This window comes from Cyanistes caeruleus, chromosome 6, assembly GCF_971803275.1.
Source record: "Cyanistes caeruleus chromosome 6, bCyaCae1.hap1.1, whole genome shotgun sequence".
NCBI lineage: Eukaryota > Metazoa > Chordata > Aves > Passeriformes > Paridae > Cyanistes > Cyanistes caeruleus.
This window is the reverse complement of record NC_141706.1, coordinates 3,245,353-3,269,431: the sequence shown is the minus strand read 5'-3', so window position 1 is coordinate 3,269,431 and position 24,079 is coordinate 3,245,353. Positions and strand designations below refer to the sequence as shown.

The 24,079-nt window shown below is 35.4% G+C and overlaps 1 protein-coding gene across 5 annotated transcripts in view; it reads left to right on the top strand.

Annotated features, from left to right (window-relative positions):
• ELP4 (elongator acetyltransferase complex subunit 4) overlaps positions 1-24,079 on the top strand; it is a 136,370-nt gene that overhangs the window by 45,215 nt on the left and 67,076 nt on the right. For all 5 annotated transcript variants that reach the window (XM_086892581.1, XM_086892580.1, XM_086892578.1 and 2 more), the window contains exons 8-9: positions 12,478-12,586; positions 15,319-15,425. In XM_086892581.1, coding sequence (XP_086748707.1) covers positions 12,478-12,586; positions 15,319-15,425 — 216 coding nt within the window. The remainder of the gene's footprint in view (positions 1-12,477; positions 12,587-15,318; positions 15,426-24,079) is intronic.

The following is a 24,079-nucleotide window of genomic DNA, read 5'->3' as shown; positions in this document are numbered from 1 at the left end:
CGAACATGTGCTCGCGCCTCTCGCGCCGCAGACGGACCTGCCTTATAATAACAGCAGCTGCTCACATTCTCACTGCACAGCTCCTCTCCTTTCTGTTGCTGAGGGCTCTTGCTGCATTCAAAAAGTAAAGAAAATATCTCTTCTTTCCAGCAGAGAGAGAGAGAGAGAGAGAGGGTTTTTTTTTTGTTGTTTTCCAAGCGTATACGTGTTTAATTTGGTCGGTTCTGGTTTTCTCATGTGCTTTATCTGTTGAACCTTCAAGTCAGTGCACTGAAGGTACAGAGAATTCTCACATATTTTCTGAGGATATAGTAAATTTCCCATTTTTTCCCCTGTATTACTGTTCCTATACTTCCCAGATTGTAGTTCAGCCCCTAACTAAATTAATTGGGTGGCCTCCAAGTAAATTCTTCACATGTCATTTCCATGAAGGACATTAAGTTCAGAATCACATTTAATCAAAGTTTTGTCTGGATGACAAATACAAAAAAAATAGTTTTGTCTTTACCTGTTTTGTTCTGAAAAGTAGATTTTTGGTAGTGACATAACTTATCTTGTCTCTGTCAGTCTCCAGTAGTAGTTACTCCAGTGAAAAAGAAATAAAACAATTGGCAGCATTGATTTTTGACAGGGGCAATGTCTTTTCAACCCAGATTAATTCTGTTTTTTAAATAAAGTCTGTGAATTATATATATATAAAAAAATATATAAAATATATGTGTATATATATATGTATGTATATGTATGTATATATATGTATGCATATCTATTTTTTTAAATTGTTTTCTTTTATGTATTTTGCCAAATACTTCACATCTCGTGCTGTGACAGGGAGTTCACAAATTAAACCTACCTGGTTTCTTTCTTTTTCAGAAAGTTTAATTTTGCCTTTACTTTTCATATCTTATCCTTTATTTTTTTTGTCTGGTGAGACATTCAAATGATCCTATTTCATATTTTCTGTATTCTGGTTTGTAATTTTCCTCCTGCTGCTTCCTTATTCTGTTTCTAAACAGTCACTTTACCTTTTTTCAGTAATACAATAATTTCATTATTGTTTGTTCACTTTTCCTACATTCTCATGCCTGGTTTGACTCTTCAGTGATTACAGAGCATTAAGCAGTGATTTTGTTCCTGATGTTTTTCCCCTCTGTGATGCACATGCATCAATGTGGCTCTTTCATTATTCCAGCAATGCATTGTCTTAGATTTAATAACTTGGAATTGCATTTATCCAAAGACAATGCTCATTAATCCAGCCTGATGGGACAGTTCATGATTTCTGTAAGGCTATATTTTGGTAAAAGATACAAGTTTGCAAAAAAAAAAAAATCTGTTTGTGTGTGGAGTTTTTCCAGAGTAATTGGAAGAAATTGTAGTCCACTAAAGGACACAAATTTTGGAGGTTTTATTGATGAAACTTCTAGGGCAAACAGTGCATGAAGAAAAAAGAAAATTCTCTTTTCTCAACCACAAAAATAGGAATACATTTTTCTGGAAGAGGGTTTCAAGAATATGCTACAAGAAAAACTTATCCAATTATGAATTTTATTCAGGTGATGTGTGACAAGTTTTACTTGATTGATATTTTCTACCGATTGAACATACTCTAATCTTACACTGTCTGTCAGGTAATAAATATTGAGCTACTTACAAGTGTGATTAAAATAGTTGATGGAAGGTTATTTTTCAAGTCTTCCTACTGCTTCTTGAAAATGCATTGTGCCTAGGAAATCATATGGTACATTTGAAAAAGGAAAATTACTTCCATTTTTAAAATCTAGCATTGATCAAGGAGGGCAGAATGAAGAGGCATTTAATTTGTTGTTGCAGTTTTTAGGTTTAAGGAATATTATTAAAGCAAGTAAGGATTCTTTTTCTGCATTTTGATAATCAATGCATTTACATACCTAAATTTAGAAAAAGAATTATTGTGCAATTGTGTGACTGAAAGGACTTTAATGTCACTGCTCTATAATGGAAAAGTCCTAAATAAGAATTTAAAATATTTTCCCACTGTATTTTGTTTTTCTTTAATTACTAGAAATCATTGGTAAATCCAAGAACATCTTTCCCTGAAAATACTAAATAGTGTTTTTAATTTTGTTCCCATTCTTCCCAATTTTGTATCACTTAAGTAGCAGTAGATTTTTTTTCTAGTAGATTACTATATTCAACAGGGAAAGCATAGCACTTGTTAAAGCCATCCTTTATTTTGAACTCAAAGCTGGTATTACTGGTAAGGACTAAAAACCATATTAGTCAGCATGTACCAAGGGAAATTAATTGACTAATGAAAAGTCAGTATGAATAAGTCTTCTCACAGAACCTGTCCTCAGAGTCTGAAGTTCTGTTTAGCAAGATATTTTCATTATTTCATCCAGTATGTTAAAAAATTAATTTCCTACAATATTAATGTTTTGATGTTTTGAATTCACCGAAGTGCATAAGCTACAGTGTAGAAAAATTCAGAGACAAACCTTTTCACATCCAAAGGCTTTTTGTGTTCTCACTGAGTGATTTAGCAGCTAAACTCAAAGTCAAGCAATGCAGTGCTTTAGAATCCATTGCTAATATAGGATTATAAGGTGTGAACCCCCATAGCTGGTGAATTTCTCACAGTTTGAAATCTTTATTTCTATGACAAGAACGAGGAGTGATCGCCTACCTTAGAGCTCTAACTTGAGATTTCACTGGTGAAAAAGTGCTGAATAACCTCCAAATGTATTTGATGAGGTGGCTGCACCAAAGATTTGTAGTGAGATCCAACATCATGTGGTTCCTATACCACAATTAAGGAAATTTCAAATTTCTCTGCAAAACAGAAACCATGAAGATCAAACTGTTGTAATATTTTTCTGTGCTGGCACTTTTTTACTTGCTTTTTCATGTTGCATGTTGCTTTTTGTTGTATGTGAGACTTTAACAATTGTTAATATATTGATTTACAAATAAATATCAAGATTTGTAAGTTTATGACAAGTGTTTCGGGTTATCCACATAGTTTTAGGATTTGAGAATTTTGGGTTTTAGGCATTCATAAAAGCATCTTTAAAATTCTGACTGAGCAGGAAGCTCAGAGAAGCATCCTATTCAAAATTTAATTTAATGGGAAACAGTATTTTTTGTATTTTTTTTTTTTAATTTCTCTTATTGCTGATGTATTTGCTAATCAAGCTATAAAAGAAATAAAATTATTTTGTGGTTTCATAGAATCAGATTTTGGTTGCCAACAGGCTGTGATCTAGCACTAGCACTTCTGATTTGGTAACAGCTACCCATTTCAAAAACAAATTCAATACACATCTGAAGCATATTTTTGTCCCCACATAATAGTTTTCTGTTAACCAAATTAACTATATTATGATAAGCAGTCACACTTTATGTTAAAGTGGTGTGCCTAAAACAGCCTTGTCATTTTAATAAATTTTACTTTTTAGAAGGACACATCCTCACATCATTTCTCTTTAATAAGAAAATCTCTTTCCCAAAATGCATAAATTAAACTAGAGAAGTGCATAAATACATGCAGCATGGCGATTTTACTTAACATTTTACTTTTTTTTTTACATTTTACTTTACGTTTTATTTTACACCTTACATATATAAACTGAAAATACCCCTACGAAAATCAGGTAAGATTTAGAAGCAAATCTTTGAAGTACAGCATTAGACCTAAACAGTTAAATATCCCATCACAGTATGGAGATAGTCATCTGTTCAAGCATATGGAATCTTTTGGCTACTGGACTAAGTAGTTAATATAATGCCCAGTGTCCAGACATGGACACAACTGTTATGGAAGCAGAAGGGAACAGGCTCATGTATTGAGCCCATTTGGACACTGATAAGTAAAGATTACAAGAGTGACTTTAAATAATACAGGGCCAAGTGGTTATTGCTTTTAGCAAGTAATTCTTTTTGAAAATGGAAGGTAGCATATTTTTTTTTTCCAAAGCAGTATTTTTTATTTTTTTATTATTTTTGCTTAAGTAGAAGTTCAGGTTCTTGAGGAAAAAAAAATAATAAAAGCCCTGTGACTCTAGCATTAAATATAGGATTTATCTGTTCTGTTTCAGGATCAGAACAAAGAATTTTGTGTAAAACTATTTTACAATTAAATCATTGCATATGTATTTTCCTTCTTAAGTGATTTTCACAGAGAATATTGAACTTCTGTGCAATGTATACTTAGAAACATTTTGATGGGAACTTTTGGTGTTGTTTGAAAATCCTGGAATTTCAGAATCCAATTCTACCTCTTTTTGTTTAGACATTCTCTATTAATTAGAATATAATCATAATAAAAAGGAATACTGCATCTTTAATGGTGTTTTTGTGCCTGTGTAGTTAAGCTTTAATGCTGGGGGGTAAAAAAAAAAAAAAAAAAGATTAAATTAGCCTTGTAACCTCTTTCTCTTCCAGACTGATGATGGAAAATAAAAGCTCTTAGCCACAGAATGTAACACTTAGAATTAATATTTAATTAGACCAGCAAATTGTACACCGTGGCTGAAAGCTTCCAAAGAGTTGTTAGTGCCACAATTGACCTACAAGTTTAATAATAACTCACTTCTAGGAGCAAGTGCCAGTTCAGCATAGTGGAGCCACTGTAAGAAAGTCCTGGGAGATTAAAATCAGCAAACCAAATGGCAGGCGAGGATTCCTGGGATGGAGCCTTCTGGAAAGCTGGGAGCTGGAGTAGCTTTTCAGCCAGGATTCAGATGGGAACAGTGGGCAAAAAAAGCTGATCCCTCCTGTTCTAGGAGCTTCTGGTTGTAGGCCAAAATCTTAGAACAGATTTTTTTCTAAATGTTCTTACTGCAGCTATTAATTTATATCACAAATCAAGCAATGAATGGCTTATCTTCATCTTTTAATTAAGTTTTAATACAAACATTGTCACTGAATTCATTGGTCATGAATTTCACTCGTGGAAGAAGGATACATTTTTGGTATGATGTGTCATTTAGTATGTTTGTATTGCAGAATGTTTAATTTTATAGAATCTTACTGCTACATAAAGGGGTCCTTGTAAGAGTAAGATATGACAAGCAATTTGTCGTTATATTATGAAATGTGTAAATTAAATATGAAATGAGTATACATTGTAAAATATGATATTGTGAAGGTTAAATAGCTTAATCTTCCTTTTCATTTTATGAAGAATTGAAATATAAAGCCAGGAACTCTCCATTAGACATCCATCTGAGTCTTAATTCTCAGGCAAATTATTCTAGTGAAATAGGGCACCATAAGTTCAAAAATGTGCAAACACACAGCAACAGACTGAGGAAGGAGCATTCTGCATTATTTATTGGCTAGATCCTAAATAATTAAAGAAATGCCTACTCATTAGTTAAAAATTAAAGCAGGGGAGGACCTTGCCAGCAGAGGGAGCAGTCATGTCTTTCCTTAGGTTCCCATCGTTTCCAGCCTACCCATCATTTCCACCCTACCTCTTCTTATTGCCCAGCCAGTTTCCCATCTGGACCCAGCTTTGCCAGCCTGCTCCTGATGACAGCCTATAATTTTATACTGGATAAGGGATTAGTTTTTTAAATGATTTTATATTTCAGAATCTTGCCACTTGATAATCAGTTAGGTGTTCCTTTTGATACTTGTCTACTATTAATTGAAATCATAGTGCAGGTTCTTTTTGGTCACCTGGGAATAAAATGAGATTCACTGTTTAAAGAATTAAAGTTGCAGAGAGTGTTAGCCTTTCTATATTGGTAAGCAAACTGCAATGACATTTTTTTTCAGGCAAAATGGCAACAAAAAGAACACCTGAACCTTTTTCTCATAATGAATGATTTTTCTTTTCTATAATGAATGATTCCCAGTGGAGTCACAGGATTCTAGTTCAACCAGTTGGTTTCAAATATGTAATTTTGGTCGTTTTGTTGTGGCTTTTTTGTAATATGACTCACTTTTCAGACTGCTTGTGCATCTCTGCTTTATACTGCACTATGGCCAACTTGTGGCATGGAGTATTTTCTCTGCTCAGTTTTCCAGAGGAATCTGCTCAAATGATCAGTTTGTTTTATCAATGCTTAAAGACAAGTAATAACCTATAGATTCCTAACTATATGCTTTTATAACAGTGAAAACCATTTCATTAGTGAAAACCAGATAGTGTTCAGCAGAGGTGCTGAGCTCACCTTAGCCCAGATCTTGAACTGATTTCTTCTCAGCCACTCACCCTTCACTGGAGAAGGGCTCAATCAATTTATTTCATCTCCTCAGTGCAGCAGGACTTGTGCAACAGCCCCAGAACCGTTCACAGTCACCTGCAGCCTGTGCTTTCAGTCACCAAATGCTAAGGAAAGAGAGAAGAGAAAAGCACTGGACAGGATTCAGCTCAAAAAGTGTCACCCTTTAACACACTGTACATCTGTCACCTCTTTCAGCCAGATAATAACAGGATTTTCAGCACCCAGCTTTCTGGGCTTCCACTCCCACACCATCTTCATGACACCAAGTATTTTGTTGACACCCCAAAACCATGGATGCAGTCTCCTAAAGCAAACCTCAAAGAGAGGGGGTCAGAGAGAGCTCCAAAGAAAGGCTGAGTTGGGATCCCAGCTCACTGTTGACTGGCTTTTGGCTTTGGACAGCTCACATGGCACCTTTGTGCTTGTTACTGACTTGTAAATGAGGAATGCAGCACTTGCCTGTCTTTTGTGAAGCACTTGGAGATCAACAGATGGAACATTTGATTTAAACTACTAGACTTGGTTCATTTTTTTTTAGGCTGCAGCAGCAACTGTTATTGACTTGCTTAATTTATCTCTGTTTAGTGATCTCCCATTTTGCTGTTGGCCTTTAGGTCTGTCCTTCAATGGCAAAATAGACATACTTCTTCTTTTGTAAGGTGCCAGGGTTTGCTGGCCTTAGATGCTTTCATAGCTCAAGTAATACACAAGTCCATCTTCAGTTAAGATCCAAAGATTTCTATTTTAATTTTTTTTCAGTGTGTAATATTTAGTTTTTATTTTCTGGCTCGTTGTTCTTTCTGAAAATTTATCAAAATTAGTCATATACAATGTCATCCACCTTCATCTGACATTTTAGGGTAGCAAAAATACTGCAGAGTTCCCACAGCAGAGACAACTATCAAGACAAATGTTATTAAAAGCATCCTTAAGAGATCAACCAAAATCTGGAATTAATATGTTGTGTAGCATATTGACCAACAGATGCTTTGTTACTCTCTTCCCATTTTTATAAGTATGTTGTATCTAATTGCCTGCTCTTGTCTTCACTACATGTCCTTTCTTTGCTTCTGCAACTTGTAGAAAATCTTTTAAAGATATTACTTACTGCTTTAAATTAGCCAGTGTAATTAGCTAATGTTATTGTGCCTATAAACAAATCAACCAAAATCAGTGTTTCTGTGCTTTCAGTCATACAGAAGGATATTATAAATAAGTTCTGTTATAATCAGTAAAGTTCTTCAAAGGTAGAAGAAGATTCCTAATCAGTCAGAAACCCCAGGTGTGGATTTCTCATCACTGAAGGAATTGTAGTTTGTAGCAAATCCACTAATTTTATTTCTTGAGTATTTCTTGACATCTCGCTCGTGTTCAGTTTTCTTGTGAGACTGATACAGATTTCTGCACACCAAAATTTGTTAATGGTAATCTTGTATTCCAGTGGCCAGAGTGTACATTCATTTCAGAGCCAAAATTCAACATTCAGTTAGAAGATTTGCTGTGTGCAAACACTGTAAACGGTGCTAAGCAGTTTGGAGTTAGAAGACGTATCAAATTTTATATTTTACACTCTTTATTAATTATCAAATAACACTTCCTGCCAGAGCAGTTGTTAATCATTTATTTTGGGGATTTGTGAATAATCAAGAAGTGCACAAACTGGATTTATCCTATAAAACCTAGTCCAAAGGGCTATTACCTAACTTCTTTTACCAAAAGAAGATGCATGGGTAATTCTGCAATTTTTTGAGCTGTAATTATTAACAAATGGTCATAAATATTAAAGCCATGTTTCTTAATAATTTGTATTTCCAATGTAAAATCCTTTGGAGATTTAATAATGACAAGTGGGAAATATTTGCATATTGTGAAGTCATTACCACTTCATTGTGTGATAATCTCTCAGAAATAACAAGAATTATTTAATTTACTAAATATCCAACCACTGTTTCATGTTAGTCCAGTATGTCTCTCTCCATTATGGTGCTAAGCTTACTTCAGTTTTATGGCAGAAAATAACAGAATTTGTTTTTTTAAAAATACAACCAATTTTTTTTAGCTTTTCTTGCAAATTCACACACCACAATTTGCTTAAAATTCGTAAGATTCATATTACTTTCCATGACCTTGTTTGGTGCTTATTATTGAGACCTTCTTTCAAATGAAGTAGCAGGATTTCTGGATTCACCTGTTGGTAACAACAGAGATTGTTGCCTGCAATTACAATTTTACCTGGACTTGGGAATAATATCTGAATTCCTCTTGGAATACTTTGCTGTCATATGAAATACTTAAATTGGGTTTTTTTCCCAGTCCAAACAATATTTGTAAGTAGTGTTTTAGGTGATAAAATTGAAGATTCAATGCATTAATTAAATGTTTTAAGATAAAACCAGTGATGGGATTATATTACCAGAATGTAAAGATACAGAAGCAACCCTTTACCAAAATATAGGCTTAATGTCTCTTTGAAAAGAGATGTGGTCTTAAAATACCTTATTTTCAATGCAGTATGTAAGTCCATATTAAAATTATATTCATGTACTGATCAGAATAAAAATGCAAATATATGCAAATATCCCATATAATTCAAGTATTTATATAGGTGGTAATTGTATCTCGTTGTAGATCTTTAACATGAGTGTCTTATTTTCCTTTTGAATTTTGATATTGTTTATATGTACTCTGTAGAAAAGTTGAGGCTGTCCTAAAAAAAAAAATCCATTCTCATACTTTTCTTCACTCATGCAGTGCAAGGACTGAGAATTTAAATGTTTTCATTACATAAATTTTGTGAGGTTTTTTTTAGATTTTTTAGAAACTGACAAAATGAGAGGATTTTGGGTGCTAGAAAAATTTTGACAGAAAATCAGAGGAGAAGTAGAAATTAGAGCAGAGTAGAAAAGACAAATTCTTTTCCTAATACGGAATCCAGATGAACCAAGATTGATTTGATTAATAGTAGTCATGCTAAAATTGTGGTACATTAAGAACTCAATCCAGTAGAAACACACAATATTAATTTCAGTGTGTAAGTTTGAGCATACAGGCTATGCATGAATTTGTCTTGGTGGAATACCACACTTTATACTCCAACACAGAACACGACACATTTTAAACCTCTTTTGTTATAAATAATCATTTTTAAACATGCACAAATAATTATTAAAAGTGCTTTCTGAAAATAAATTAGTAAGACAAAGCAATCTTTTTCCATAATTGCCCTTCCCCAAAGCTGCTTAAACACGTGTACAGTTCCCATTTCCATAGCCAGCTTCTACATGGATTTTCTTGACATGTTTTGAAAGTACACTTTGGTTGAACCCAAATATTGCAAGTTTGCACTTAAAAGAAAATGTCTGTCTGAAACAGTAGCACAAAGTAAGATATAGAATGGATGCCCAGCCCAGCCTGCACAACAGGATTGCTACCATGTTGTTAGAATAATTATATTTTGGCTGAACTAACTAATTTAGAAAAACTGCAGTACATCTAGCAAGACTGAAAACTTTCCAATACTGGATTGGTTTTTGGGTTTTGGTTTTTTTTTTCATTTTTAGTATAATTTAAAACAATACCTCTTCTAGCTGCCAACAAACTCTTTCCCTGAATCTCACCATTCCTGGCTTCCCTCCTAACCATGTCCTGGCTCACCTCCAGAGCTGCCAAGTTTATGCCAGAAGCAGGAGGTATATTTGTATGGGGCTGGAGGAAGATCTGGAGCTCTGTTAAATTTTCAAGCCCAGATGGGGCAACATGATTTGTGTGTTTATGTCAGTGTGCCATACATCACAACCATCCGGGTGCTGACGTCAGCTTCCATCGGACATTAATGTGCTGAGCGCTGCAAACTACAAAATACATGGTAGATACAGATCTATGGCAACAATGCCACATAAGCAAATGTCTGTTTGGTGTGGCAATGCACTGTGCAAAATATTCCCCGAGATACACTGCATTAAGGCAGGGGAATATTTTGACACACTTTAAAAACAAAACCAAAATCAACATGGGCAAAGAGAGCACCGTTTAAGAAAGGAAACTCTTACAGAGAGGAAGAGCCAAAACCAGGATATTAATGTATGTATTATCAGGCAAATGTTGAGGTGCTGTGCCTCACCTGAATCTTTCCAGAATTAAAACCAATTAGGAGGATGCTGTTGTTATGATTTGCAGGACTGTCAGTGATGAGGATATGTTGCTGATGGTTGAGCACCTTTCTTTCGACAGGTTTTTTTCCATTCTTATCTAAACTGGCAAGCAAAAAGATCAATGGACAGCAAATGTTTTTTTCAAAGGATAGGATATTTTTTCTGTATCAGGAGTTCAGTTTTGTTTCCAGGAATCATCAGTGTTTATTTATTTATATAAAAAAGTTTTGTACTTCTTACTTATACAAATAGCATCCAGCAGCCTCCTGAAGAACTGACAAAAGATGGTAATTTTTGGTCTCTGGGATTATAGAGGTCATTGACTACTTTAGTTTTAGATTTATACCATTTTTATGTGATTGCCCCTGTAGAATAATGTGACCAAAAGTTTACATTAAAATATAATATATTGTCTCTCTCTTCCTAGAAGAGGAAATGATTTGCAAGTCAGCTTTACTATTTCAGGAGCAGATACAATAGCAAAGTCTAGGGATTGGTGTGTGGGCCGTGTTCTTCTACCTCCCATCACTTCTGTTATTCCTCAGAAAGGAAATTCTGTAGGATGACACCACTTTATCATTATCCATCATTAGATTTTGTGAGTCAAAGTGGAAGTTCCCTGACTCCACGGGGATGGATGCTCTTGGCCTGTGCACAAGGAGCAGCTTTGAAAAGAGACCCCTCCCCAGGATTTGATGCCATCTGGCCCAGAAGGTGGGGAAGGGAGGGGGTGTAAAGGTACCATGGGATCAGTGGATTTAGACCTGGTAACCTGAGCAGATTGGGCTGTTCCAGACAGGCCACAACTCCATGTAGAGGTCAGAAAACAGAATTCAGTTTATTCTTTGACAGGAGCAGGAAATTTTCACCTTTTGTGTCTGCTTTGTAAGCTTCTCTGTGGCTAGAAAATAATGGTTATTGAAATGTGGGTTGATGAAAGCACTTGGAATGTTGACCATCATTTTAATAAACCAGAATGTCAGTACGATGCATGGACTATTCAAACCTGTCTGGGTTTTAGTCTCTCTGCTCCTAATTGATAAATTGTTATTATGAAATAATTTACCAGTATTTAAATTGATCTTTCAGACTAAGCATCAGTCATATAGTTTATTAAAGTAGTGCCAAATGTACAAAATATTTTAAAATTATAAAAAATACAAAACTATAACCTGGAGCTGCAGAGCTAATTCCTTATAATTGTAGTGGGTATTTTGAGGTGATTAGTCTTGATACCCCTGAAGGTTTGATGAATTTAGCACCTACAACCAACAAGAAGAAAAGTGTTATACCAGCTGTCCAGGTACCTTTAAGATAACTATTTCTTATCTTAAAGAAATATTTTACTTTTTACCATTTTCTTTTTTTCCCTCATTAAATACTGACATCATCAAAGCATTTAAGAACATTTTTTCTGACTTCCCTCTGAAGATCTCTGTTGTGACCTTTGAATGTCTCTTTCTGCTATATAAAATTAAGTAAAGAAAACCATGTGGAAAACAGCTTATTTAAGGCATATGACAGTACATTGTAGCACAAGAGATGAGGCAGCACTTAAAAATCACAAATATAGTGAGAAATGGTAATGCTGCTTGAAGCTTTGGAGTCACGTGTTGTGCAGAGAGAAACTTTTAGGGGGAAAAATTCTAAGAAATTACTTGAGTTTTCCATGTTTGACTGCTAGCCAAAATGAATAATTGTGTGGGTTCTGCTTGCTCAAAATATTAGAGATTATATGCCTAAGTGTAATAAAAATAAGGTTTTCAAAACCCAAACAAAAACTGGGCATCAGACTCATAGTAGAAATTAGTGAGAGATAAGCTTTACATATGGCTTATAAATATAGCTGATATGAGCAAAAGCTTGTTATGAAGATTTAGGAAACTTAATTTAGTGCTAAGTTTGACCTTTTATGGTTTATCCTTGTCAAATGTTTTCTCTAGACAGCTATTTCAAGTTTTTTTTCCTGAGAAAAAAGCCTTTTGAACATAATTTCTAAGTATTGATGTCCTATTTTTCCACCACCGTTTGTCATTGAGAAGACCTCTATGAACACTAATTACCTTTTTCATCACATAGGATGTGTATTTTGTTTCCATGTCTTACAGAATAAAGCAATTATGGAACGTGTAACAAACTTGTCAGATATGGTAGTTGGTCTTGAATCATTTATTGGCTCTGAGAGAGAAACCAATCCATTGTACAAGGATTACCACGGTAAGTTCCATCTTTAGCAATGCAAAAAGTCTGCCCTGAGTGTTTCTAGGGCACTTAGCAGCTCACCCTCCAACTGGGTATCTGCTATAAAGCAGCATTTGATTTCATTTTGGAATCCACCTCTTAAATGTTTCCCCTTGCCTAACCAGTCTTGAGTTAGGGAAATTTTCAGCAAAGTGCATTAAGGCTGCAAAGGAAACATGGCAACTCCTTGCATGTTGTCAAGCCACATTACTGAGGCATGGCTCAATCAGATGTACATCTCAACAGGCAGGCTTTGGGGAATTCACATGCAGGGGAGGCTTGGCAATCATCTGACCAGCGAGCTGAACTTGTCATGAAATCAATACTTTTTTGATCTGCCAAGTTTTAAATTGAGAACATGGGAAAACATATATTACAGTAAGGTGAATAAAGGGATAAATTATGTGCTAGGTAAACTTTGTCTAAAAAATAATGTTCTGCTTTTTTAGCTGTATGATATGGCACTTGCACATTTAAGGAAATGAATGTGGGTGTATGAAATGTGTGAAATATGAAACTGATTTTGGTAAAAAGTCATGTAACCTTTCAAGTGTTTTATCTTCAAAATGTGTAATGGTGCTTAATCTTGCATTTTGGTTCCCAAGGATTTTTGTTAGCTGTTGCAGCAGAACTATTTAAATTTTAAAAATTATATCAGAAGTTATGCACAGCCAAAGCAGTGAATTACAGTTTTAGGTAATCTGGAGCTGTGCTCAGACTGTGCATAAATTACAGCTCTTATTATTGTGATACTACTGTAGTTCCATGGAAACCTTTAGCTGAAAGTAAACTGCTTATCTGAAACCTGCTGTAAACATATGACAGTGGCAGTGTTTTCCCTAGCAGAATGTATGGAGTATCTAGGAAAAAAGCAAAGATGGTGTTGAGACACCACTGTGTGTATGCAAGCTGTAATTAATAAATCAGAGAAAAATCTTTCTGACTGTGAAAGTAGTGCACATTTCATTATCAGAAAAAAAAAGGTGAATGAAAAAGAAACCGTGAACAAAAGCTGGAATAATTTGCCTAATTATTTTTCCAACTGTATAATCGTGATATGGCCTTTGTTTATGCTAACATAATTCTGTCAATTTAATTCTCCTTTTCTCAGTACTGAAGAGATCCTTTAAGACAATGTGTGTTTTAGCAGTTATTTCCTGGTTTCCTATGAAGATGTATGCTAAGTCATTTCTGGTGCTCTTTAATAAAAATTATGTGCCAATATACATAGCTTTTGAGATTTGCACAACCTTAATTTGACAGTCCAAAAAGAGGTTTTTATAATGGTTTTAACTTTGTGGAATTTTTTTGCCTAAGAACATATTTTAAGGTATTTATTTACTGCAGATGATGAAAGATTTTGACATTACTCAGGAGAAGTTTGATTACATTATTGCATTTAATGAATCCTCCTTAATAATTTTATTAAGCTGCCTGCAAATTTAAATCTTTGAAAAGCCACAAAATAACAAAAGAATTATATAGATGACCCTTAATTAAAATTTGTAGGATATTATATATAAGCAACCCTATGTTATACTTCCATTTCTATATGTAACAATTAGATTTTGTACTCAAAAGCTTAACAAATAATTCTTCTAATTCACTGTATGGGAGACAGGGACAGAGGGTTTAAAATTTAAATGTCACTTTCCACTTTCTCTAATATTATTGAGAATTTTTGTAATTAGTGCCCATAAAAATTACACTTTTTTAAGTATTTCAATTTTAGGAAACTTCCTTTAAAAAAAATAAATAAATAAAAGCCTGAAAAAATACTTGCCTTATTTTAAATAAGGGGTTTAATGTTTGAGGATTTTCTCACAGCTACCCATTTGAAGTCAGATACCTTTTCTAAATGTTCAGTATTTCCATTTAGACGCTGGCTTGATGAATAGCAAATATAGGCCAGTAACTGAGAAGCCCTGTAAAATTTTCCTGGTTTTCAGCTGTAGAAAATCACCCTTAGGTTGTTCAGAGACTATATTAGGCTGCACAAAAACCATCCAGCGTCCTTGTCAGAAAAAATCAGCTTGAGTTGCAGCTGACAGAATGCAGAGCTTGCAGTGCACCTAGTACTGTTAAAAACATCTGAACAGCTATAGAAGCCTCCTGCAGGAGGAAAACCAATTTCTTCTGGGGTGGCACGGGGGTTAAAATTTATTAAAAAGCGTGATCTAAATCGGGATTTCCCAGAAACTTCTTTTTTTTCGAGTGGTTCTCGGGGCACAAAACGAAGGAGTTCTCATTAGAGCTTCAGTGGTTATCAGTAACCCATAAGCCTTGTTTTGCTGGCTGCTTACTGGTGCATTTAATAAAATAAAGATCACTCAGTGGTGCCGTGGGCAGCATGCAAGGTGATAGCCATATTTGCTTACTGTAAATACAAGAGAAAATCACACACAAACCGGCTGTAGTTTTGACAAGTATTAAGATGGCTCTTTACATCTGTACTTCTGTACCAAAGTGCAATTAGTTTTCCTCGCACAAGGATTTCTGTTTATCTTATTCTGCTTGATTACTTGAGCATAATCGCACCGTTTGCTTCATTGCTCCTGGTAGTAAGCTCCAGTTTAAAAAGGGGAGGATGAGTGTGTGTAAATATACAGAATTCTGCTGTAAGACTCTAATTTATGCATCTGGATGACAGCGTTTTCTTAATTTTTTTATTTTTTTTTCCCCCCTCCTTTACTCTTTCTTTCCACAAGGTTTGGTTCATGTACATCAGATTCCTCGGCTTAATAGCTTGATCTGTGATGTGTCAGACACCAAGGACCTGGCTTTTAGATTAAAAAGGAAGCTGTTCACCATCGAGGTAAGAGAAACGTTGTTTCGCTATTTAGAACCCAAAAGGTGGAGCTAATCCCATCTCTTATGTTTGGTTTTGTGAAATACATAAAATATGCATCAGATGATGTAAATTCATTTCGTTCTGGTTTTGCTGTTCAGAAGGGTTTTAGGAAATACTGTAATATGCCTTCTAATTAAAAATGTCTCGTTTGCTGCACTAAACCGGTCTGTTATAAATACTTTATTTTGGTTTAAAATGTACACAGAAAGTAGGCCACAACCTTCAATAACAAAGCATGACATGTTTCTAAGGATGTCAGGAGCATATTTAATTAAATGTTAATGACTTGCTCTTACTTGTGTTAGTGGGTGGGAAAGTAGCTACATGTTATTACCCCAGTAGAGGGATTTTAATGTATAATGTTGGCTAAAATTGTGTGTGGTATGGGGGATAAGTGTCCTTATCAGTATTCAGAAACCATTTTCTTTGCATTACTGAAATCACCTTTCGCTCTTTTATGTCATTTTAAACACAGTATCATTTACACTAATGTCCTTAAGTAAATTTCCTACTAAATTTAAACTTTTTTTCTGTGACCTTTATGCAGACAGTCCTGATAGAAGGCAGTAATACAAAAGATGTAGTTCATTTTAATCTTGCTAAAGAGCAAATGAACATAGCACTATTAAGCAATTAGAGCTGATGTATTTATTAACCAAGTAATGCTTAGAGATGGAAGATGGCTTTCAGGGTGATGCAATAGTCATGGGTACAGTCTGAGCAATTTTTTTTTTTTTTTTTTTAACAAAGGCATAAAACAGCCAAGCATCCCTGACAAACCATTTTGTTTAATCTCTTTTCAAATGAAAAGCTCTTAAGCAGGCCACTTGTCTTAACTGCTTGAAACCATAAAAAGAGAGAATTGCCACCAATAAATTAGCATATTTTTTACTCCATCACCAAATGCTGGTCAATGTGGCTTGGCACTGCTTTGGTGTTTGGGACTTCACCCTTAAGTGACCACTTTGGCCCTTATTTGACCCTCTGCCCTTTTTAGCTGGCCACTTGATAAGGTAACTTAAGGGTTCTCTCTCTTCACTGCCCCCTCCCCTTCACAATTGCAAGTAGCCCTAACCTATAAATCATTGAAAGGGCCCTATCAAGTGACAAATTAAGGTGCCCTCCTCCTAATTAATGGTCATCAATGTCTTTAATTATCTAATCCTATTGAGAGTAGTTAATAGTTAATCAGGCAGCCAGTTCTTCATGCAGGTCATCTCTGCGTGAGTGCTAGAAGTTTCTCAACTAGAGGTATCCTCTTCAGAAGCCACTTAAAGGCAAACACATGAAGGAGGGCTTTTTTCTCCCCAAGACAATTCCTTTCCAACTTTTGTCACTTTCCAGAGAATGCAGTTAGTGAAACCAGGCATTGTGAGGTATTAAAGCATTTGAGCTTTGGAGCGGTACAGTAGAAACAAAACCCTTGGTAGTCTGTGTTTGGTTTTAAAATACAAATGTTCTCTCTGTTTTCAGAGCTGTAGAGAAGCGTGCACTCTCATTTCACAGCATAGTAAATTCTCATTTATTATAGCTGTGAATTAGAATATTTGGGTGGTTTCTCATCACTGAGTCCTCAGTCTCAGAATACAATTTTTTCTTTCAGACGAATTCGAGATGCTAATCTGTAATGTAATTTGGAAGGAAAGAAAACCCTTAGCAGGAGGCTCTGTAAAAAGAATTGAATTAGCCATGGGACATTGGAAACAGGAGTGAAGTGCAACTCCTGAAACAACCTGTTGCCCTAGACATGCGTGGATGACCCACTTGTATAATTTCTCCCTTCGCTGCTCAGCTGCAGCCCCTTTTGAATAACTTCAGGTTTTGTTAGAGATATGCTTTCTGTAAGCTGAACTGACACAAACTATCCCTTTTTGAACACGTTAGATCACTGTCCTACTGTGATCTTCCTCTACATGTTTCACTAATCTATAATACATATGTTTTTCTTCCTCATACTGTTAGGGAAAGCAGACTACAGCGAGGCTGACTGGAGCAATAAGGGCAATAAGAAAATGTGAGCAAGGGAAAACTGAATTAAGAAAGGATGTGAATAAGGTTCTCTAAATTGGGTTTCTGCAGTTAGAATGTGATGTGTCAGCAGTCAGCCAGCGCTGGTTCTGGGGGTAGAAGCAAAAAGCAGAACAGTGTGCATTGCAAGCCAGCAGTATGCTTTGTACAGAGTACAACTGAGTTTAGGACTTCTTCGGGATGTAGTTTAAATATGGAATGAAAATGCATATTGAGTAAATTACAGTTTCTGGAAAGATTCTGCATATTTATATACACAATTTAGGATAAAAATATTGACCTCTACTTGAAATGCCGCTTTAAAATTAAATTACATAAGGAAAGTGAGAAACACAGAACCTGTGAATTATGGTGAAATTTCTTCAAAAAGGGTTTTCATCACTAGACCATTCTTTTTTTACAGTTTAAAATAAGAATATGAGACATGGATTTTCTCATATCTGGATTGCTCACCAGTTAAATAACTCCTTATAGTTTGGCCCTCATAGGTGAAAAACCTTTAATGTCAAATCTGTTTAATTAAATTGCAGTTATGTGGGAGAAACTCCACCTCTTTATAACCTGCAGAATCTTTTAAGCGTTTCGTTTTACCTTGTGTCTTCCTCATCAAAATAAGGTTGACTGAAATGTTTTCTAAAGAGATTATTTCCTTTAAATTCAGGATGACAATAGTTTTTTAATAAATATTTATGAGTGCTCATTGTCCATTTATAAATTATGAAGAGGAACCTTTCCAGGAAAACTTCCATGTTTATCTAAAAGGTGCAGTAGCTATTTCAAGCTTTCCCAAATCTTCACACATTAGTTACTAGCAATATACTCTTATGTGCAGTATTATCAGAGATCTATCTTATGTGCATGCCACTTTAAAGGACACAATTTTGAAGTTAGCCTGTCTAATCCTATTTCTTCCCACTTTGGAATCTTAATTAGAAGGAGATAAAAACCATCATTTGACTAAATTATTGTCTTGAATCTGTAGCAAAAGGTATAATCCGCAATTGGGCCAATTAGTGTACCCCATAGTTAGCTATGCTGAGGCAGGAAACTTGATTAGATCTGACACCAGCCTAGTTCCCACTGTTGTTTTGCCAGGTATGATGGTCAGACTTCAAAGGGCTTGAGGCATCAGCAGGGCAAGGTTTGGAGGCCAGCTTAGGTCCGGTCGTTAATCTCTCTGCTAAAACCACAGCAGCCCTCGCACAAAACAAGCTTACACGACACAATCATGCGGTATTAAAGTTTGGGTTGAGTCATGCCAATTTGCCTTTGATTTTCTGATGATTGACTAAAAGATGGCTACATGACTAGACACATACTGAACGTTTACTGATTAGGTAAGTTCCCCAAATATTTGAAATATTTTTTGATTTCTCAGTTAAATGATATGACAACCCCGTTCATCTTAATGCGGCCGTTCAGCAGAGTTGTTCTTGAAGTGCTTTTTTGTTTTCTTTGTAGCTCTGAACGTAACTTTTATCAACATTTGAGAAATTTTGTGGGACCATAATGTTCACAGTTTTATTTGACAGAACTTTATCTTTGTTGTTCCAAAGCCTCCTGTGTAAAGACTTCGGGAATCTGTGCTCAAATTTGGTTTGTTCGCCGCTCCAGATTTCTATGGAAACATTGTTTATCTTTCTTATTTAGGTGCATTTACAATTACTCCCCAACAGGACATTTTCCCTTAATTATTTTCCACCTCACCATCGAGTAAAGCACTGTTCCACGGCTGTGATTACATAAGTGTTCCTTTCTTTTGCAGTCTGATTTGTTCAAATATTGCAGTAACAGTGACATGTTTCCATTCTGAGAAAAGCCTAAGGCTGCTTTAGTATTATTCCAAATGATTGAAATTGCCATCTTGCTGACTTTCCCTTGGGCAGCTTAGGGCCTGTTTACTTTTGTATTTGTTTCACATGTTCTGTCTGAGTTTGGCTGGCAGGACATCATTACCTGGTTTGACAAGACAGTTGGAGAAGATTCATATTTGATTAACTCCCTTTGTTACTTTCTGGACAACACAGACCTCTGAAATTATCTATTTAAAGTTAAAACTCCTGATAAATTCAGATAAATCCTTGCAAATAAGAAAGTTCATGAAGGTGGTTTTTTTAATTCCCTAGTTTTGCATAAATTTTAAGTCTTCAAGTAACTGTCAATTATTAGAAGTATAGAGACAAAGCTTTTCCCTACAAGTTTTTACATTATAGTTTGTCTAGGAAATAGTTGTTGTGAAAATACTTTTTTTTTAATCAAAACACAAGTCACAGCAGCCAATATTTTCTTTTAAATGGCTACAGCACCAGTGCAGCCCACGATAAAAATCTTTAGAAGCCAGCTCAGTTTGAAGCCAAGTGTCATATACAATTTAAAGAATTGCCACACAGCAAAAAACAAGTTTCCAGAGCTTTATGTACAAGTTCAGGAGTTTCTTTTCTGAGAGGAAACCCTAACAGGAGGGGAAGAAATTAGAGGAGTCCTGTGGCAGGAGAGTGGTTGGTTTCTCAGTGCAGGGCAGATGCAATATGGTACTATGGATCACTCTGGATTGCAATTTCCCCGTGGTAATTCCCAGGGGAAATCGTTACCTCTTTGGAAGGAAACATAACCATGAAAACCAGCAATGACTCTCTACAAAATTAAAAATAAACATAGGATTCCAAAGGCATTCAAATAATATTCTGTATTCATCTAGCAGTAAAAGACTGTTAGAAAATTAACGATATCCAAAATAAGAAATAGTTGCAGCTCCAGGTATTTCCATCTGTTATGTGTCCAACGCTGGTATTTGGAAGATGACTTAAAACTCTTTAAGATGGTGATTTTGGCATTTAAAACAGGAAATACAGCTCAAGTAGCCTCTATCTGAAATCTCCGTGTTTCTGACCTTTTTTTTTGTCTTCCTTTCAGTTTTCCTTACTTATCTTAGACAGACTAGCTGTGATAAACTTCTTCTCTACAAAAGGGAAGTGCAAGTGGCCCCTGTCAGAGATTATTTACCAAAACAGGTGGATGAGAGCAAGTCAGAGCTGATGTCTGCAGTGCTTCAGTGTGGTATCCACACAGCACAGGTTTGGTCCTAAGGGGCTCAGGAGCTGGCAGCATCACTGAGTGCCAGAACTGTGCTCCTGCAAACATTCCCTGGGTAATTCTTCATCAGGAGCAGGTACAGAAACAGTGGCTTAGGCTATTTCTTCTGCAGGAACAAGTCAACCCTGTCACCAGCACATATGGGGTCAGTGTATCTTTAAAATACACACCCATGCCATACCAACCTCTCTAGTGAGAACTAGAAAATGGCAATAAGAGCATCACTTCTTTTAGCTTCTCCCAAGAGAATTTGGCTGAGGATGATGGCTGACCCTAACCTTGATTATATTCCTCAGATGTTTCTAAAGTTGAGTAAATTTGTAAATGAATGCATTTGAATTAATGAATTATTTTGGCCACTGTTAACAAGAAGGATCAGTGAGCCTGGGAGCTGACAAAAGGCAAAACACTGGTTAATTTTAAATTTAAGTAAACTGGTAGTTCTATAGCAGTCATTCAATAAAATAAGGAAAATAAGCTAATATATGCTATGACATACGTGTTGCAATACTGATCTGTATACCTTTGTGTCTAGACAAAGCAACTCTGTATTTTGAGGTTGTGCACAAGTGCCACTACTAGACTGGACCCTCAGTTAAAGCCTTATGATATCAAAATGAAACCTTTTTTTACCAAGCCAGAACTTGTGACTGCCTGGCTGCCCAGGGGCCTGGAGCATGGATGAAACTTCACAGCTACTCCTGGTTCTGGGAGGAGACAGAACTTTTCTGAAGTGTTAGAGGAAGCATATTTCTTCAATTTTCTCATCCCCATGGGGAAACCTGTTTCTCCTCAGCCTGCCTTGAGCAGGTGCATCCTACCTGGCAAACTCTTGTGCTGGATGTCCCATTCAAGCTGGGGAACTCCAGTGCAGGGAACTCTGCAGAACAAACTAAACTTCCCAACAGAACTGGAAAATAAAATAAATAAAACAATTGGAATAAAACATTGGAATAAAACTCAGCTGAAATTTATACCAGTAAAACCATTTTTTTTGGCATTGATTTTTCCTGTCCGTTTTTCCCACTCTATTAACCACTGGGTTATTTTAAAATAGTTCAAAAGACAATTAATTATAATACCATAAAATTTTCTTAATCTAAAACTAATAATACTGCAAAAAAGATTCTCCTGCAAAACTAATTCTGTCATAATACCAAGCTCCATTTTGCATTATTTCACCTAGTAGCCAGTTCAGGTTCTCTTTACCTGGTATGGTGTACTTCACTGAATTGTTTTGTCAGATGCTGTCAAGCCAACCTACCATTGTTAAAGAAAATCAAACTAAATCATTTTGGCATGAGCCTTCCAGGAATAAGGCACAGAATATGAAGGGTTTGATGAAATCAAGGATTTGATTTCAATATTGTAAAAGACTGCCTGTCAAAAATGTATTACATTCTTTCAAACAATTTTGAATAAATATACGTGTTTAAAATTGTGACAGTACAATTTAGTTAAAGTTTTGGGAGAGTATTTTTAAATTATAATAAGTTAAGGTGAAACAATACCTGGAGAGCTCTTATTTGAAAAGAAAAAACCTCTGAATCCTAATGGTACACTGGACCGAAATCAAGTGATCAATTTTATACAGTGTACGGAATTTCAGAACACAAATCTTGTGGGCATGTGGAAGAATTGAATTTGAAAATATCACCTTCTTGTTGTATACTACTGATTAATGTAATTTAAATTATTAATTATTAGTCTGCAGGCAAATATAGGAAGATATTGTTAACTCTTAGGTTTCATAGGAAGATTTGTAATATCCTGAAATTTATTTAATAATTAATTTTGTTTCATGGGTTGTATAACAGTGTCATGTGAGAGTTCCATTCAGTTTTTCAAAACTTTAACCCTCATAATACAGTGCAAGTTTCTTTTCTTGTTAGTAAACAGAACTCATTTAACAGAAATTATTCAAACAAATCATTCTGGTGCCTAGAAATATTTTTGCCATGTGTTGTTGCAAGGGAAGAACATGCACCACAAAGTCATTAATGCACTGAAAGGTCACTTGTGCATATTGTAATGGGCTGCTCATTCTCAGGATCTGTGCTAAGGGTCAGTGTTGCAGCATGAAAGGGTTTGGCCTGCTCAGTCTGTAAATAACTGGGTCAACCTCTCCTGTATTTGCCAGACAAGTAAAGTAGTTGACATATTCCCACTTTCTGACTATTAGAAGATAGGTGGGCTAAGGACATCTTTTGTAAAAATGCTGGTTGATAAAAATTAAAAAGCTCTTTCTCCACAAGGATTATGTTATTCACTGAAGCAGTGGTATGTTTTAGACATGTCTGTGGGCATGAGTTAGAAAGATATTGATGGTGAGTCTTTAAGAAGCAAAAAATAATTAATCCCCATATTTGTGGTAGTTCTCAGCAGGAACTGAGTGTCACTTCCATTAAATGCTCTTTAAAATATCACAAGTTTTAATAAAATCAGGACATTTTGTAGTTGTATAGTGATCTCATTTTGCAAAGAGCAGCAAATTCAATCAGGCTGTTACAAGGTAAAACACACCTCTGGTTTGCTATATCTCTGTAAAGGCAGGAAAATAAAAATGAAAACTGAGAGGAAGTCACATTTTCTCATGCACAGGTTTCCATTGTACCTGAAACTTACTGACAAGCACTGGAGTTCAGGGCTCTTAGTGAAAGGAAGGAGAGGAGGAGGATTTTCCCCATGCAAGGTGTGCATCCATCCTGATCTCCTTGTCTCAGCACTGTTGTTATGGTTTTAATTATGGTTTTTGGGTAGGAAGTTACTCAAAGTACTCTCTGAATGAGGAAACTGGAGGATAGCCCCATCTAATACCTGTAAAGGGTTAAAATGGCATTTTGGAGGGAAACAGAACCAATGCTGCCAAACATTTACCATGATTTAACCAAATTTCAAATGTTTTATTGTAACTTTGGAAATTCGAGATTAAGTGTTAACATTTCCAGGCTTTTGAAAGTATTAATGGGTTGGGTGAACATAAATCTGTAAGGAAACCACAAATTTATAGCTTCTTTGAATTTTTCACCTCTACAGAAATTGTTTCATACCATTTTTTTGATCTAATTATTTTACTGGTTCACACAAAATATTACCCTTTATCGAACTGTTAACATGCAGAACTTGGATTTTTAAATTATTCTTATTGAGAATAGTCATTATTCTTAGTCTGAAAGACTTAATGAAAGTGCCAAAAGGAGACAAGAGGAAAAAAAAATACACATGCATTGCAAAGTACTGTAGCTGAAGAAAAAATGTTCTGTAATCATGGTGGAAATATTACTTTTTGCTTTGGCTAAATTATGGAGTATTATTTGTAACTAAATTCCAGAGGACAATTTATTCTTTTATTTTTGGCCAAGAGAACTGCACAAAAAGTAGATTATCATAATCAATATGGGTGAGGACTACAGTGCCCAAGGTTTAAGGAACATTAGGTTTTGGTCATGCCATTTTTATTGCTCTCTTTGACTCAGTTGTTTTAGTTACATGGTTTT